The sequence below is a fragment of the Porites lutea genome, chromosome 8, assembly GCF_958299795.1.
Source record: "Porites lutea chromosome 8, jaPorLute2.1, whole genome shotgun sequence".
Lineage (NCBI taxonomy): Eukaryota > Metazoa > Cnidaria > Anthozoa > Scleractinia > Poritidae > Porites > Porites lutea.
In genome coordinates, this window is record NC_133208.1 from 30714254 (window position 1) to 30732381 (window position 18128).

General features: G+C 38.0%; 5 protein-coding genes across 5 annotated transcripts; 4 read left to right on the forward strand and 1 right to left on the reverse strand.

Annotated features, from left to right (window-relative positions):
* Positions 1-7: 7 nt before the first annotated feature.
* Positions 8-2940, forward strand: LOC140945529 (uncharacterized). Its single transcript, XM_073394543.1, has 2 exons — positions 8-567; positions 2028-2940. Exons 1-2 carry the CDS (start codon positions 218-220, stop codon positions 2938-2940), a joined length of 1263 nt encoding a protein of 420 aa, XP_073250644.1. The 5' UTR covers positions 8-217.
* Positions 2941-4119: 1179 nt separating this feature from the next.
* Positions 4120-5442, reverse strand: LOC140945530 (uncharacterized). Its single transcript, XM_073394544.1, has one exon. It carries the CDS (start codon positions 5440-5442, stop codon positions 4120-4122), a length of 1323 nt encoding a protein of 440 aa, XP_073250645.1.
* A 481-nt stretch (positions 5443-5923) lies between these two features.
* On the forward strand, positions 5924-7286 carry LOC140945955 (trace amine-associated receptor 4-like). Its single transcript, XM_073395019.1, has one exon. It carries the CDS (start codon positions 6119-6121, stop codon positions 7217-7219), a length of 1101 nt encoding a protein of 366 aa, XP_073251120.1. The 5' UTR covers positions 5924-6118; the 3' UTR covers positions 7220-7286.
* Positions 7287-11394: 4108 nt separating this feature from the next.
* Positions 11395-12960, forward strand: LOC140946016 (melatonin receptor type 1A-like). Its single transcript, XM_073395081.1, has one exon. The coding sequence runs from the start codon at positions 11407-11409 to the stop codon at positions 12508-12510; it is 1104 nt and encodes a 367-aa protein (XP_073251182.1). The 5' UTR covers positions 11395-11406; the 3' UTR covers positions 12511-12960.
* A 795-nt stretch (positions 12961-13755) lies between these two features.
* On the forward strand, positions 13756-17468 carry LOC140946059 (melatonin receptor type 1B-B-like). Its single transcript, XM_073395127.1, has one exon. The coding sequence runs from the start codon at positions 15271-15273 to the stop codon at positions 16399-16401; it is 1131 nt and encodes a 376-aa protein (XP_073251228.1). The 5' UTR covers positions 13756-15270; the 3' UTR covers positions 16402-17468.
* The last annotated feature ends 660 nt before the right edge of the window (positions 17469-18128 follow it).

The following is an 18128-nucleotide window of genomic DNA, read 5'->3' on the forward strand; positions in this document are numbered from 1 at the left end:
TTTAGGCCCGGTTCAGACGCCGCTCCACTCATGTGCCGAACCTAACTGAGGTATTAAGTACGGCAAAAGAGCGGCGTCTGAATCAGTTTGGTACGGCAGTTTTAATTTGGTGCGGCAAAAACGTTAAGTTCGACAGGGTCTGTCGCATTATTCGACATTGGAGCGGCAGGTGATTGATACGGCGTTCTTCTCATGTGCCGAATCAAATGCATATATTATGATAATTTATAAATCTTCCCATAAGTCCCTCGGAGAACTTGTTACGCATGCTCGTAAGTTTTACGAGGAAGGGAAAATGGCGGCAAAAGACGGAGAGAGCTGTAAACAGTGCAAAAGATGGACCAAATATCGCTGCATTCGCTGCAAAGTAGCCATTTGCAACTTATGTAGCGAGCCAGAGATGGATGAAAGCGTGGACGGGTGGATAGGTGGGAAGAGTGTCGGCTACTGTTTTGAGTGCGAAACTTTAAGGCCCGTAACCGAGTCGCTGATCGCAAGTAGGCACAGTTATGAAGAAGTTGAAGAAAAGGAAGATGCGGCAGATGAAGTCCACAGTGAAAAGGAAAGGTAATCTTCTTTCGCTGATAAAAGTGATAATCAGCAAGAAGCTGTCACAAACCAGAAATGTAAACACCCGATGTAGTTTATGTTTGTAGTTTATCTCATGCGTGATTGATTCTCGTTTCCAACACAACAAAATCATCGCCGAAGGAATTCCAGCATTCAAAGTTTCCTTTGTTGCTTTCAAGTAAGCATAAGTGCAAGTTAGGTGATAAAAATTGATCAACAGAAGGGTATAATTAAAAAATTTGAAACTGCAAATTGCTTGTGTTAATGTTTATATTTATCCTTCTGTGGAAGGTCAATAATAGTGGCCATGTTGTGGTTCAATTTTTTCCTTGGTTTAAACTTTATTTTCCTTTGTTTTGGGGTATGGTAATGTATGATAATGAGTTTGAACCAAAGGAAAGTAAAATTTAAACCAAGAAGAAAACTGAACCACAACAGCCATAATGTTAACTTGGATTACAGTGACATGAATTACTTGTTTGGCATGTGCCCTGGAAGCAGTCATGTGGCATTTCTTATTAGAGAAGTGTACTTTTTTGTACATCTAGTATCAGTGCCAGCATCCAGGGAACAACAACTTTGAATCCATTTACTTGTTACTTTCAGATTTATTTTTCTTTGTTTCCAGCTCATTATCATACATTAACATACACAAAAACAAAAGAAAAGAAAATCTAAACCAATGATAAAATGGTAACACAACATATATTTCAGTCTCAGTTAAATGAGTGATCTAGTTCATCTACACTGGATTCTGGTAGAAAACTTTCAATGTTTAATACTAGAAACGTGAGTGTCTCACAGGACCTCATGGAGCTCAGGGAAATGCAGGGCGCTGAAGATTTCAGTTGAAGACACAAATTAGTCATTGAATGTCTTTAATATTTTTATTGTGTGCTAATTGCTTAGCACAGACTCATTAGCCCTATATTTATGAATCTATTTTGAAAGGATTTCTGACTGCGTATTGCCTTTTTTATGGCATTGTTCCATCAACAATATTCACCATGTATAAAAGGTGGTAGGGATTGATGCAAATTTTAAAATTAAAAAAAAAAGAAGAAAAATGTGAAGAGAGACTTTGGTCAGATAAAAAAAGAAAGGAAAAATAGCAAAGCTGGAATTTGGTGGATTGCAACGGTCTAGAGTTCTAACTGCTAGGCCACAAAGGCTGCATGAATTGTATGCCTCTCCTTTACCTGTGTGTCATCCCCAAGCTTGATAGAGTCTTAGCACCTTCGATTCGTGGGGGTTTAAATTTAAGCAGGGTTCCTTTTGAATGGTTTTAATTTGAATAGATGGTTTTTACAAAAATCAAAGCAATAAAAAATATGACCTCTAGGCAGACAAATACAAGTGCAACTTTTGAAGCAATTTTTTTGGTTTTCATGGGTTTACATTAAGACATTTAAGAATTTAGTGCTGCAATATTTAAAACTTGTGTTTATTTTCCTCAGTGCTGTTGATAGTGATGATGATGATGAAGATGATGAGGATGAAAGTCTCAGCCGGGGCCTGTTTGAAAAAAAGAAGAAAAGCCAAAAATGTTCTACGAATAAAAGTGGAAGGAAGGCCAAATGGAGTCAAAGTCTATTAGGGGATTTGGTGGACATTGTAATATCTAATGATTATTACAGGAATAAATTGATACTTACCAACACTAAAAACCAGAAAAATGGAGAAATATACAAAAAGGTTCTGGTTGAACTTAAGGAAAGGGCTGCTGTGAGAAATGAAGAAGTTCCATTTGATCATGTTCAGTTGCGAACAAAGTTCAAGAAAGCCATTGCTGAATGCAAGAAGACTTCTCTCACCATGAAGACTAGCACAGGAATAAAGAGATTTATTGATGAAAAAGGCTATGGTCCATGGTTTAACAGCCTATTTGCCATTGTCAAAACTCGGGATGCATGCAGACCCGAACTTGCAGTAGAGCCTTCATTTGTTCGTACACAATCACCATGTTTACCAGATTCAGAAGCTAGTGCTGCTGAAGCATCACCTGGCACATCCTCATCTGAAAGCAAAGAGAGAGTTGTGGTTCCAAGGAGAAGGAAGAGAAAGACAGATGAGTCTTTACATGAAGCAATTGACCTAATCAAGACTGCCATCAACAATGATCCAGTGAAAGAAGTCCTTTCGTACATGAGTGATCAGGCTCAAAAGTCTCGTGAACATGAACTAAACATGCTACAGGTGCTTCTGCAAGCTATGCCCACACAGCAAGTTCAACCAACCCTACATGAAAGAGCTACAGCAGCAGCCAACTTACATGGGCTAAATGGAAGTGACAGTAGGCAGTATGGTAATCAGATGTCAAGTTCTGTTCATCCTGGAGACTTAAACTACCAAAATTTTTGGTTTTCTTGAAGTTTCCACCAACTGTGGTCTTGTTGAGTTTATTGACTTTTACATGAAGGGTTGAAAGTGAAGCAGGTGTACACTTACGTGATGTTGAAATGCTAATTAACCCTTTAAGCCCTAGGAGTGATCAGCATCAAATGTCTCCTTATCATAGCAATGCTTTGTAAAACAGAGTGGTCATAACAATTTATTAAGGACATGATCACTCAAGATGGGCTTGCTTGATATTTTATCAACTTCTCCACATTCTATAGGAAAGAAATAGGGGCAATAAATGAGGATTTCGATTTTGATCTTAGGGTTTAAAGAGATAATTGTATACAAAATTGATAAGAATCTGCTGAATTATGGTGTGGACATGTATGTAGTCTTCAATTTCACTCCAAAATATTGGCAAAAAATTCCCTAATTTGGGCAGTGCTCAATTATTATAGTAAGTCTATTACATATTCCTGTTTCATTTTTAGCCCTTGAATTGTACCACTAGAGTGATGCAACTAATGTTGTACCCGTGAAATAGAGGGACTCTTGGCATTCCTGGAAAATCCTCAGAAAGCCTTGTTGCTTGTGACTCTATATTTTACTAGCATTTGCAACAGGGAAAAACAACATTTTTAAAAGTGTCTTTACCCAGGATCTGGCTTGTTCAGAAACAGAAGTATCTAATCACTATAGTTTGTCTTTGTGCTCTGGTTGACCTTCCCATGACAGTGCTGGTAAAAATTAGTTGGATGGTTGGGAGAAAATTTTGCCAAAAAGCAGAGGCGCAAGTCCTTGATAAATGTTTTCTAGTTGATGTTTGCTTTGTACCTGCAAAGACAGACTGTTTCTTTTGATGTTTTAATTAAATGTTTGATTTATAATGGATACTATCACTTCATTAGAAACACTTGGTGCGAAATTTTATCATCCATATAAATAGCAGAATGCATTCAAATGTTGTGTTATGGTGTTGAAATGTGAAACATGATGTACTTCATGGGTCACTTAAAACCCCTTTGAACATTACATTCTTTCAAGATATAAAGTTCATCTGTTATATTTTGAAGCCCTCAGTTTACAGTACTTTGGGTGGGCTAATATTATAAAAGAAGCCTTCGTTGTTACAAAACGTAGTGGAAATAACAAAATGGGCCCATTACAAAACTCCAACAAATGTTGCAAGAAATATTTGGTTTAACTCGTTCACTTTAATTCAGAACCTTCTCTTTCCCTCCAAAACATATCTGCTAGTGTGCTCCTGATTTTAGTTGCCTGGGAATTGGAGTCTGGTAGCTTTCTACAACAGGTCATCTCTAATACATCCCTTAATGTGCGACCATCTCTCTTCGCATTTGTAAGTGGGTCGCTAGTAATATCTAGCTTGCTGCAGATTTTATCACCCTTTTCAATGCAGATGTTATGCAAAACCATGCAAGCAAGGGTTGTTGTTTTGACTTGAGAAGGTTCACTCTCGTTTTTCCTCAAAAGCACCCTCCACCTTCCTTTAAGTTGCCCATATGCTCCCTCTGTGACCATCCTAGCACGACTTAACCTGTAATTAAAGTATCTCTGCTTCTCTGTGAGTACTGCATTTGTGTAGGGCTTCAGTAGCCACGGTTTAAATGGGAATGCTGAATCCCCAATAATGAGTGGACCAATGTTCACATCAGCAACCTTATGTGCAATGTCTGGAATGAAATCGTGTTCGTTTAGCTTTTCACAGAGTTCTGTTGCCTGGAAAATGATAGCATCATGGGAGTTGCCAGGGAAACCGCAGCTGCCCCAAATAAACCTATATTTTGAGTCTACCATAGCCATCAAAACCACGGAATAGAAGTTCTTGAAATTGTGGTACTCTTTACACGATGCAGCTCCTCCTGGTGGACATTTAATAGGGATGTGGCAGCCATCAATTGCAGCCCAACAGAAGGGAAACTGCCACCTTTCGTTCATTTCCTTCATCTTATCCTTAAAGTCCTCCTCAGTGCATGGCATATGCTTCTTGACACAGTCCTCCCAAAGGTTTTCAACGATCGATTGACATACCTGAGTTACAATCTCATGTACAGTTGAAACACCCAATCCAGCCATTTCCGCTATGGTGTAGTAATAATCACCTCTTCCGAGCCTATAAAGGCAAATGCCTAGCCGACATTCGGGTGATATGGGGTCTTCGTTTACTGTCTGACGTTCCAAGTCGTTTCGGATTCGGTTCAGAATGAAACTGAATGTATTCTTCGAAATTCTGAAAGTTTTCTTGAATCGTTCATCGGTATATGTTGTCCAAACCATCTCCCACCAGCCGTTGCTCCTGAGCAGACGCCGGCAAGATCGTACATGAACCATCTCCGTGGCTAAATTCTGCTTACGCGAGAGCAACAAAATCCCTGCCAAGGACAAAAGAAGAGCTATCCGTCGTCTTCTTAATGCAATGAGCATTTGCGCACTTTCGGAAAACATCCTTCTGCGTTCGTTTCCCCGAGAAATAGCTCTAATCAGAGCTATCCTCTCCTTCACAGCCACCATCCTTGAAAGTTGAATTATGGCGCGAAGATATGATATCGGACCCAGGCCTTTTTCTTTCTCCCTACATGAAATAAAGATTAGGTTCGACGCACGGTACGCCGTCTGAATCAGATGTCGCGCCAATGTCGCTCCAAAGTCGAACCAAACTCAGTTAGGTTCGGCACATGAGTGGAGCGGCGTCTGAACCGGGCCTTAGTTTTCAGAATGCGAGATTAATTGATTGCTAAAACAACAACATCAACAAACGGGAATAAGAGACAGAGTATTGTATTGCGATAAAAAAGCGAAATGAATCGAAGACTTCCTTTGATGTACACTGCAGTTGTCAAGAATTTCCGTCAATCATGTCAATTGTGTGGCAGTATGAGAGCGAAAGCTAAAAATATAATTTCTTCACGTTGAAGTAAGCCAAAACCAACAAGGATGTCATTTTGAAAACTGAAAGCTGAAACGTTTTGCTGTTGATTTTGCAGATCTGAGTTCTCGCCCCTGATGCTTAGTACACGGTGAAAGGGAAATGAAAGACCATATATGGCGTTCACGAGGAAAATGTATAGCGGAACTGAGAACTAATGTTTACTGAAACCCCTTATTAAGCTTTCTTAGTTTATTACTCAAGCATAATCACTCCCCCAGGCACCAAATCTAGAAGTCTTTTCAGAAGAACTTAGCACCGATGGCGGACGATCTAAGCTCTCGAAGCCTAGCTTTGACCATCGTGGAAGCAAGCTCTTTGGTAATTCTAAACGTGTTGTCCCTTATAGGAAACTCTCTGGTTTGTAATCTGTTTTACAAAACCACGCGACTTCGAACAACAACGAATCTATACATCATCGCACTTGCTGTGAGTGACCTGCTGTCCGCCATTTTTGTTATGCCCTTCGGTGTTGGGGTGCTGATCTCAAGTGATTGGATCTTCGGTGAAACGATGTGTAAAATTGAAGCTTTCTTCGTTTGTTTTGTTGCCTACGTCTCGCCCGCTACTATGGGTTTAACAGCAATAAACAGATACTTTAGGATTTGTAAAACAGAGCAGCAATACAGGAGGTACTTTACACCGCGGAAGTCACGAACATGGTTGGCCTGTGTGTGGATCTTCGTTGCTTTTTACGCTGTGGTTCCAAAGTTGGTTGGTCTTCAAGATTATGCGTTCGTTCCGGGATATGGCATCTGCGCCCTCGCCTTTCTAAGCGAAACTGGCAAGATAATCAATTACTGCATTGTCCTGGGCCTATTGCTCGCTTTTCCTTTAGCGGCAGCCATAGTCAGCTACATAAACGTTGCAAAGATGATCCGACAGCATAACCAGGAGACTAAATCTACGAGGCCACAGCAGCGTAATAAGCGCATAAGTGCACGGGAGATCAAACTTAGCAAATCGCTTTTCGTTGTTGTCTTCGTGTTTATGATGTGCTGGGCCCCATTTTGGATCATCATTGTATTCAAGCGCTTCCGTGTTGTCGCGAAAATGGCGCGTAACGTTCAACTGTTTTGCTTATTTCTTCTTTATTTCTCCAATACAATTAATCCTTTCATATACGCCGGCATGAATCCTTTATTCAGAAGAGAAGTCCGCAGATTCTTATCATGCAACCGAAAACGGAGTTTAACATTGAAGCCGAGGAAACCTGTCCAACAACGAGACAGCTGCGTCACGTCAACGGACATTACTCAGACCCCCAATGGCAGCCAGCTGTATCTCAAAGAAACAACAGTTACTATGAACACCCCTGATGATGATAAGGGAGAAGAGGGAAGCTCTGGTTTGTTAAACTAAACTTTCACGTTTTACCACATCACGTACATAAGTTAAACGAACATAGGGGGGGAAATGGCGTATGTTGTGGAGTGTATACATCGTTACGCATTTCAGTGAGATACTCACAGTTAAGTTTACCGATGTACAAGTTTCCTGTTTAGTTTCATTTTTGTCGTTTTCTGACTAGGAATGAAAATTTCTAAATTGTAAGTATATAGATTCGGAAATGTCGAGGAATGATCCCGATTTAATAAATAACTCCGAATGTTGAAAACCCATTGATTGTGACTCTTTGATTGAGTCTCTTTTCCTTCAGTTTAGCAAGCTGAAATGTTGCTAACGTGTTCGATATGAACGTGACTATAGGAAAACCTAAAAAAAGCCCTATTGAGCGCCGCGCTGTAACATAGTAAATTCCTGTTCCGCGTATCTGCTATAGCTGAATAGATAAATTAAAAATACTTATGTCTCTATTTTTGATGCCTTCTTGTAGCATGATCGTAAAAGCTCCACCAATTTCAGCATTTCCGTATATTCTTGTCCAAATGGAAACGTGATTTCCGCCAATTACATTTAATATTTCTGTCAGTCTTATCTGATAATTAGTGATTATTCTGACTGAATCTGTACATTTTAAGAAAAGCGCCGTTAGTCAGAGCCGGGACTATATTTAACCCGACTTATACTCTAAATAATAAGAGGAAGGGCCCTTTTAGTTTTCATTCTCAGCTCTCCTGATAATGCCATGCGTGCAGTGGTGTGAGAAGGTCTGAGAAATCGCTTACATATTTATAATAATATTAATAACAATAATAATGATAATAAGTTTTTATTCAATACTCATTAAAAAGAGCTATGTACAGTGCTACACTTAAAACGAATTAAAACAAAATTTGTACCTTAACATCTGTTAGAAAGAAAATAAAAGATCATAATGTCTCATTATCTCTTGAAATATAATCCACGAAAATGTTTCTTGACTAATTATTATTACTGTTACTATAAGCAGTCGCTACCTGACCAATATTTAACATCTTTTCACTAGTTCCTCTTTAAAATCTGCCACGATTTCAACATGAACCAACAACGATAAGAATATTAAATAATAGAAACAATTGAATATGCAATATTCAATATCTTTTCTCTAAATTAAAATCTAGGGTCCTTAAAGTCCTCTATCGATGTCAAAGTCCATCTCTTTTAGTTGAGATTTACTCTCCTTATTGAACGCGATCCCCTTAAGCATAGGAAGGATGTTCTCAGAATGGCAAATTCTGGTTCTTATCTAAGACATCGTAGTTGAGTAGTCCTCGCCTTTCTTGGCTGACAGGAGTTCCGCTAGTGGCTTGTGATAGACTTGACATTCGGGTGCTACGCCACCTGTAGTGGTGAAGGCCAGCGGCGTGGCTTGTTCTACCTCCATAACTCGGCTTGCGTACATACGTTTCTTGTCGTTTCCATGCTGGCGATATATTTGCTGAGGGTTAGGGTCCTTGTAAGATTCCGCATTTGGGTGGCACACCGTTAGGTCAAAGAATGAGGAACCCTGTCTAGACCAAAAACCCCTTGCATGAATGTCAAGCAGGGCATCGGGGGCTGTATTAGCCCCTCCCCCCCCCCCCCCCCGGCTAACGATTTACCGGTAACCAATTAAATCATTAATAGGTGTGGTTTCATATTGCGTAATCCTTAAAATGGCTGTGAACATAAAGGATTTGTATGGGAATTCAGGTAAAAGATTCAAGAATATAAATACTCTCTAGAATTTTCAATTAAATACACCTTTCCTTATTTGCTTTACCTGTTTTTGCTTGCTGTGTGGTCATTTTCCCGATCCATTGCGATTAAAGCGATTTTCTTTAACACCGAGCAGCATGCAAGCAAAAACAAGTAATTAAAAGTAAATAAGGTAGGGTGTATTTTATTGAAAATTCTAGCGAGTATTTATATTCTTCAATCTTTTACCTGAATTCCCATACAAATCCTTTAATGTTCACGGCCATTTAAAGGATTACGCAATATGAAACCACATGTATTAATGATTAAACTCTCATAATGACATTGGGCCGCCTGTGCTTCAACCAGTATAATATTGTCATTGATGTTTTAGAAGAGGGTTCAAAGGAACTTGAGCTGACTATGAGGAAATTCAATGGTGTTAAAGAGCAAAGGATGTTTTCCGAAGAATGCAGGAAGCCACAATCTCGTGCTCGCTCAACATAACACATACTTTCAAGGCAACTGTTGTTTGACTGTTTAACTGAACTTAGTAAGGATGTATTAAGGCCATGTTTCGTTGGGATCGCAGTAGTGACGATTTAAGTGATTTTTAGGATAAGCCTAGATTCGGAAAATGTGTTACTTTTCATTTCTTAGTTGTAGTTTATAGTACCTTCACTTTTATCTTTCTGCGTTATCGTGGCTTTTTTTTTTAATTTTGCCTTTGTAACATTCCATATCACAGCTCGTTTTTAGAGTAATTTAGTTCCTTGGAGGCCACAGGCTACGCTGTGTGCCCTACGTGGTTAACAGTTTGCGTTATTACGTTTAATACTGCGTCATCATCATCATCATCATCATCATCATCATCATCATCATCATCATTATTATAATTTTTTTCTTCAATAATAATAATAATAATAATAATAATAATAATAATAATAACCTTTTATTGATAACAAAGCTAACTGTTAAAACCTATTTATAACTGATTTTTCTAAAGGAAAAAACTATAAGGTCAAAGCACTATTTACAAATCATTTTATTTCATAGGCTCCTGTTCATTTCGATTAAAAAATTCATTTCAATTAGAAAAATTCATTTCAATTGAAAACATTTCGTTAATCAATTAAAAACAATTCATTTCGATTATGAAAATAATAGTAACTGGAATTAAGAAAAAGTTTCTTCAAAATGTTCCTAATCATAATATCATGATCCTAATAATAATAATTTATAATAATAATAATAATAATAATAATAATAATAATAATATTAATAATCACAGCAAATTACAACAAAACTCACAGGGTACGTTTTCAATACCGGGGTCGATCTAATTATACAATTGAGAAGAAATTTCGTAAATGATAATTTCGACTCTCCGCTTTACACCTGAATGAGAACAGACATGTGTGAATTTTGCATCGATATCCTTACTTTGTCGAGGAATTTAACTACTCCCTTAACCGGCATCGTTTGTTAATTGTTGTGTATTGTTATTGATGGTGATTCGGTCTTTGTTCAATTTGCTGAAAGCCATTACGAGTCACTACTATTAGTTTGAATGTAAAGAGGACATCAACAGTTAGGTCGGAATATATAACAACACATAGATTGAATACAAAATTGAAGATTAGGGAACATGTGGGAACCTTATGAGAACATCTGTTTTCACGTTACCATGCACATATGATGTTCGGGATATGAGAAGTTGCAAATTATACCATTAGTTGTTCCTTTTTCACTTTTCAGTCGACACTTCTCGATTAAAATAACTTGAGAAATCGATGGTGATATCGATGGTAATATTGTGTTATATTAGGCCACAAAGTGATAAAAATAATTTGCACACTTCTCTATGTTGTTGTGAAACCGAGAGTTAAAAAGTAAAACTGAAACTGATCCGCCAAAATCCTAAAACCTACAAGTGAAATTACTCTCTTACACTTTACAAGGACTTAATTAATTGAACTCAAAAGTCGGTGATAAGAGAGTTTTGAATTAGCCAAGCATTGGAGGGCATATTGTCGATGGTGCTGCAAAAGGACCTTTAAAAACACTTGTGAAAGGAAGTTCATGAATAAGGCTTCCTGCGGAAAGACCTGAGGGGCGATATCGAGTCTAAATATAAAATACAGATAAAATAAGTGGTGTGCCAACATGAATTGGGAAGTTAATGAGAACACGCTAGAAAATTCAGTTGTTGTAAAACTATATACTTTGCTAATTGATGAGCAATTTTCCTGCAACTCTTTATCATTTTGAATTTAGTCTGACGAAAGGTTCAGTTAATAATGTCCACAAAATAATTGTAAAGCCTTATAAAGACTAAATAAACCGTTGAAAGACTCCTTCTGGACGTAGCAGGCTGCGCTTAGGAATGATTATGTTATTGCGATATTATGCTGCAATATTGTGACTGGTATAATTATAAATAATTATAAATATTCTAAATGTAAAAAAAATCTAACTGTGTGGAGACAATGGCGGACGATCTGACCTCTCGCAGTCTCGCAGTTACCATAGTAGAAGTCAGCTCTTTAATGATTCTCAATGTATTGTCTCTCTTAGGAAATACCCTGGTTTGCATTTTATTTTACAAAAACGCACGACTGCGCACAACAACAAACCTATACATCATTGCACTTGCTGTGAGCGACTTGCTATCCGCCATTTTCGTTATGCCTTTCGGTATTGGTGTGCTGATCTCTGGTGAATGGATCTTTGGTGGAACGATGTGCGAAATTGGAGCTTTCTTCGTCTGTTTTGTCGCGTACGTATCACCCGCTACTATGAGCTTAACAGCAATAAATCGATACTTCAGGATTTGCCAATCGGATCAGCAATACAGGAAGTACTTTTCACCGTGGAAGTCACGAATCTGGTTGGCCTGTGTGTGGATCTTTGTTGCTTGTTACGCTGTGATTCCAAAGTTGGCTGGTCTTCAAGATTATGCGTTCGTTCCGGGATATGGCATCTGTGCCCTCGCCTTTCTAAGCGAAACTGGCAAAATAATCAATTACTGCATTGTCCTTGGCCTATTGCTCGCCTTTCCTTTAACAGCAGCCATCGTCAGCTACATAAAAGTTGCAAAGATGATCCGACAACATAACGAAGAGGTGTCAACTAAAATTCCAAAGGAAAGTCAGAGAAAACCGCGCATAAGCGCACGAGAGATCAAACTTAGTAAATCTCTTTTCGTTGTTGTCTTTGCGTTCATGATGTGCTGGGCTCCGTTTTGGATCATCATTGTATTCAAGCGCTTCCGTGTTGGCTGGGGAATGCCTCGAAATGTTCAACTGTTTTGCTTGTTCTTACTCTATTTGTCTAATACAATTAATCCTTTTATATACGCTGGCATGAATCCCGTGTTCAGAAAAGAATTTCGCAAAGTAGTTCTTTGCTATTTTAACCATAGAATGGCCTTGAGGAAGAGAAAATCGCAGCAGTGTCAAAACAGTTGTGCGACTAGTACAGACTTCAGTGGCACTCCAATGGGAACAAAATCTTGCGGTTCACAAGAAGGAAAACAATTAGCGAAAACCACAATTAAGGCTAACTCAGCCATCGTCCTATGCTCTGTTTAAATTTCATGATTTATAACAAGCGAAAAAAACAAAAACGCCGCTTAGGAAATTGTCCATATTCAAATGCTTACACAACCTCGTGATGCTTACAAAACGAGCAACTGTGGACGTTTTTATCGGGTTAGAAAACACTCTTCCTGGCGAGGGATTGGTGTTCTAAGGCAGGCTAGAACACAAGCTTATTTTAATCACAAGATTAAAACATAGTGTCTTTTGAACACTTTAGTATATTCATCTGCTCAAATTCACACCGATTATTTTAGATCATGTAAATTAAAATTAATAAACAATACACAAGTGGCTAAGTTAATCTTATGAAAATATTTCAAACATCTTGATGATTATATTGTATGAATCTCTATTCAGTGTAACAAATATCAGTCCTAATAATGATGAATGTAAATCTAAATAAATAAAAAACAAAAAATTCAAAGCAACCCTCACAGTATTTAGTGATTTGTTTCTTGGTCTTTAATTGTCAATAATTGTTAAATACAACCATTCATACAGTGAACAACTCAATTTATTATCAAAGAAGAAATAATAAATTAGAAGTGCGTCCGACAGTGAAGGGGATTAACTGAGGCACTGGACACTAAAAAAAGAAAGCCCCTGAAACTAAATTCGGCGGGGGCGATTGCGGGGCAGCTTAAGGAAGTGGTCAAAGGCAGCGAAAATCCCATGCTCGATATATTAAAAATCTAAAAAGCATTGTGAAATGAATTTTTTAAACAACAGCAGAATCTTGATCATTTTTCTATTTAAGTTACTTGATGAATTGTGGGATGATTATAATGCTATATTTTATCTTTTAAATAATTTAGTAGATTCTATAGTATCTGTATTCTTTGGTTTTTACCTTGTATTTTTTATAGCCTAGTATACTCATGTGTTATTTTTATTATTTATTTATTTATTATTTAGAGGGCCACAAGTTTATTAGCCCCGGCTATTTCGTGCTAACCCTTAGAAAATAAAGTCTTTACTTACCTACTTACTTACTTACTTACTTACTTACTTACTTACTTACTTACTTACTTACTTACTTACTTACTTACTTACTTACTTACTTACTTACTTACTTACTTACTAACATGACTCCGAGGCTTTAGGGACAAAATTGCACTTTTTTCTAGACTCCATTGTCTTGCAATTCCCAGAAGAGACTTGATTACAAATAAAACCAAACCAAATATAGAACAATGACCAGAAAGCCTCGGACTAATGTTAGGATTTTAAAATATATCGAACGTGGGTTATTAAAGAGCCACTACTAAGCGGGGCCACCAAGAAAAAGTTGACCAATCGGATTACAGGAAAGTTAGTTGTCAATCATAATCGAAATAAACAACATGAAGCAGGTTGTAATCAACCGATTACAACGTGCAGTCGTGACTTTTTGAACCGCTGAAGAAAGCCTGTATTTCTTGAGAGGTCCGTTAGAGTGAATGACGGAGACGTTAGTTAAATTTTTTACTTGAGGTCGTGATGTTATTGCATAGCGCGGCAATGGTAGCGAAGAAGTTGCTGGTATTACAAGATAACAGCTTGTGTCAAACAAATATATCTCCTGGGTGTTATACGTAAAGTATATAGAAAAGCATTGTCTGGCGAAACATTTCGCTTTCTTGTTAAAGGTTTGCTATCAATATTTAATTTTGTGCTTTTAGTAACTTAATTTTTTTTTTACGAGCTGCTGATTCGTCTTAAGACAACTTTCTTGTAATGCATTATTATTCTCCTGTAATCCAGTTGGTCAACTTAGTCTAAGTGGCCCCGGTTACGGTAATCGCACTGTACGACTGTACCCTTCCGACACAAAAAAATCATACAGTTGGAAATAGTCCAGTTGTACCAGCCAATAGCAAAGAGTTATTTGATAAGTTAAGATAATTATCATATAAGCCTGGCTTTCCTAAAGGTCAATAAACTGGGAATAAAGGTAAAACATAACAAAATATCTGGAAAATCAAAAGCAAAAACTGTATGAGAATAAATGATGGTAAAATATAGCCCCGAGATACATATTCAGTCAATTTTATCTTCAGGGCTTGAAAGAAAATGGGCTCTAAAAAACAATGACCTGTATATTGATAATCTGTTAATTCATTGGTAGCAATTAATACGAACACAATATTTTTATGAAAATCCCTAATGATAAGTGCTTTTGATTGAATAAGCAACAATGTTGACAGAGGAATAAATAGTCATAGACGGAACCAAGAACCTCTTAGTAACATTTGATCAATATTTTGCACACCCACGTGGCTCATGGATCAGATCCAAGAAGAAAAATGAATATTAAATATTTTTCCTGTTTTGAAAGCTCTGGCCTGTCTCCAGGAATGACCGCCGATCGGAACCGAAAAATCCTAAAAAAGTTTGAGTTTTTACTCGTGAAAGTGTCTTTTCCTGTTTCTTATTAAAAGCTGATCGTGAGTTTCCTTCCGTTAAACGGTGGAAACGTAGTTGGTCTGGAGAATATGCTCTTACTTATAACTTGCAAAGGCCCAAAGTCCAAAACTGAAATCTTTTAAAAAGAAGAATGAAAGCCAAAAACCTGTTAAAGACATAACACAAGTTTATGACAAACATTCTCTGAGCTAAAACCAAAATAATAAAACCGAAATATTGCTGGGCCATATATGGTGACATGTACTGATAGCGAAAAGGACCTTTGTAACTTCGCAAAGCAACAAAGGAACGAAACTAAGCTAAACTCGACTGCTTGCGACTTGTTTGTTTCTGTAAAGGATTAAAATGGAGAACGATCTGATTTCTCGAAGCCTCCCTGTGATCATTGTGGAAGTCAGCTCATTAATGATTTTAAACATCATGTCGTTGATTGGTAATACCTTGGTTTTGTTTTCGGTTTACAAGAACACAAGGCTTCGAACAGCAACGAACCTATACATCACGGCCCTGGCTGCGAGCGATTTGCTTTCCGCTGTTTTTGTCATGCCATTTGGAACCGGAGTGCTCATAGCCAGCAAATGGGTCTTTGGTGAAACATTTTGCCAGTTAAATGCCTTCTTCAGCTTGTTTGTCATTTACGTTTCACCTGTGACCATAAGCTTAACAGCCGTGAACAGGTACGTAAAAATGTGCAAATCAAGTCAGCACTACAACAGGCTGTTTTCAGCGAGAAAGTCCCGCACTTTGATCGCCTCAGTGTGGATTTTTGTGGCTTGTTTTGTAACAATTCCACGTTTGACCGGTCTTCAAGGGTATGAGTTTGTCCCAGGTTATGCTCAGTGCTCCGTTGTACATCTCAACAAAGCTGGCAAAATAATCAATTACTCCACTGTCCTTGCATTCTTCTTCATCGCCCCTTTGATGGCCATCATCGTCAGCTACAGTAAAGTTGCAAAGGTGATTCAAAAGCACAACTCAGATGCTTCGTCTACCCTTGAAAGGCGGCGAAAAAATAAATATCACACTAGTCATGAAATCAACCTCAGTAAATCCCTTTTTGCAGTCGTGTTCGCATTTATGATATGCTGGATCCCATTTTGGAATATCGTGATTTTGTGGCGCTTCCATCTCGTGCCAGGTATGCCGCGAAATATTCCTCTCCTCTGCAGGTTTTTGGTTTATTTCTCCAATGCCATCAACCCGTTTATTTACGCTGGGATGAATCCAGCGTTCAAAAGAGAATTTCATCAAATTCTCTGCTGTAATCGAAAGCGGAAGCTGACCTTAACTGTTGTTAAGGCGAGGCTGAAGAATCCACTTCTAGAGCGACAGACCAGTCGTGGCACAATCACAGATCTGAGCCCTGTGACTGAAGGAAGCGAGATTTATTTAAATGGGGAAAGAAAAATGGAAGAACATGCAATGAACATGTTAGCTGTCGTTGACAACGATGAAAGACGAGTTACTCTAATTTAGCTGCTTTTGAAGCAAGTTAAAAGTTTTGAGCACGAAAAAACGACGTCTGCGATGAAAAAGTCTTATTATAACTACTACTTAGCAGGCGACTGTTGTCAGTACATAGTGTAAACCCTCCTCAGAGCAACGGACCGACCCGAGGGTACTGGAGGCAACTCTTCCCCAAAGGTCTTCTACCTTTCAATATTTCCTCACGGGGCTGTTTTTGTTTCTCATACGACGATTTGGTAACCATATATAAGTAGTAATGTACATCAAGCGTAAAAAATGCTTTGTTCTGGTCGAATCCATTCAATTTGAACAAAAGCGTTTTTGTTTTTGTTTTTTTTGCGTAGGAAAGTGTCCTCAATGAGCTAGCTGTTAAGCTAAATACATTGACACTAAAATAAAGTTATTATTAGTTATTATTAATTATTATTATTTGAAAGAATCCAATATAGCAGACATTTGATTCACGTCAAATATCACGATAGGTTAAAGCAGGTTGAAACCTTAGAATTTCAATGTCGAATGATCCAGTTTGCATGAAATGCAAATGGCAAATACAGCTTGTATAGGATTTCTTAGTAGCGATCGCTTTTCAGGTCAATGCAGTTTTAGCCTAGTTCCTAGATAGAGTTCCTGCAGATTATAGCTCTGTATAGGAGCCGAAACTCATTGCATATTTGTCACAACTATATAAAGCTACAATTTACTGAGCACTATAATATAACTTTAGAAATACGCATAATTATGCCTTAAGGCGAAGAGCCAGGTCAATTGAAGATGGCTGCATGGATATTGGATATAAGTTATTTTCTTCAACAAAAAAGAGGCGAATATCCAGCCATCTATCTTGACAGAGCACGTTCATCAAAGGATTTATTATATGGCAAAAACACTTTTTCTTTTGTGCAACAAAATGTGTAATTCTCACAGAGCAAAAGAGGCTCACATTGCCCACTCGAGAAGCAGCCAATCAGAGCCGAGAATTCGCTTCATCGTGCCTGAAGCCCCCGGGGGACCCTCCTGGGAATTCTTGGTGGGAGTGTGCTGCCCGGTTCTCCGAATCCTGACCCTGTTTCAGACCCAAAAATGTCATTTTTCACGCCCGTTTTCAGACCTTGCCTCTAAGAAATTATGTTATCATTACATAGACTAGAACAGCAACAATCGAAGATTTCTTAAAATTCTTTTCGAATTCGCATGTATCTTTTTCTTTGTTTCTCATTTGGAACTGAAACGATAAATAAGTACATTCACTCCTGTAGTTCCCTCGAAAACCATACCCGCTTCAAGACCAAAATGGGCAAAGTCCATACCAGTTGTCAGACCAAAATGGCGCAAAAACCCTAGCCTTTGGGGAGGCACAAACCTATACGGCTTAAATAAAGGAGTAACCCCAAGGCCTGTAGCCAACAATAGATCGATTGTGAGCAACCCACTTCAAAAGTGAATGCAGGTGATTGGACATCAGATGTCCTGTTTCTATGCAACCGGGTAATAAAGACAACAGAAAAAAAAATCAGTTACCTCAATTTTAATGGATGAGGTTACTCGCTGGTAAATTTTCTTTCGATTGAATTGTCCAACTTACTGTAATATTTCAAGCATAAATCAAAGTAACCTGAAAGTGAGTAAAGCGTATTTTAAATAATTTCAAAACTATTTTAAGTACTTGAAACATGTAGCATAATATTGCTTCATTTTAATAAACGTTTGCCAAAATACAGTTCTTGTCTAAATAT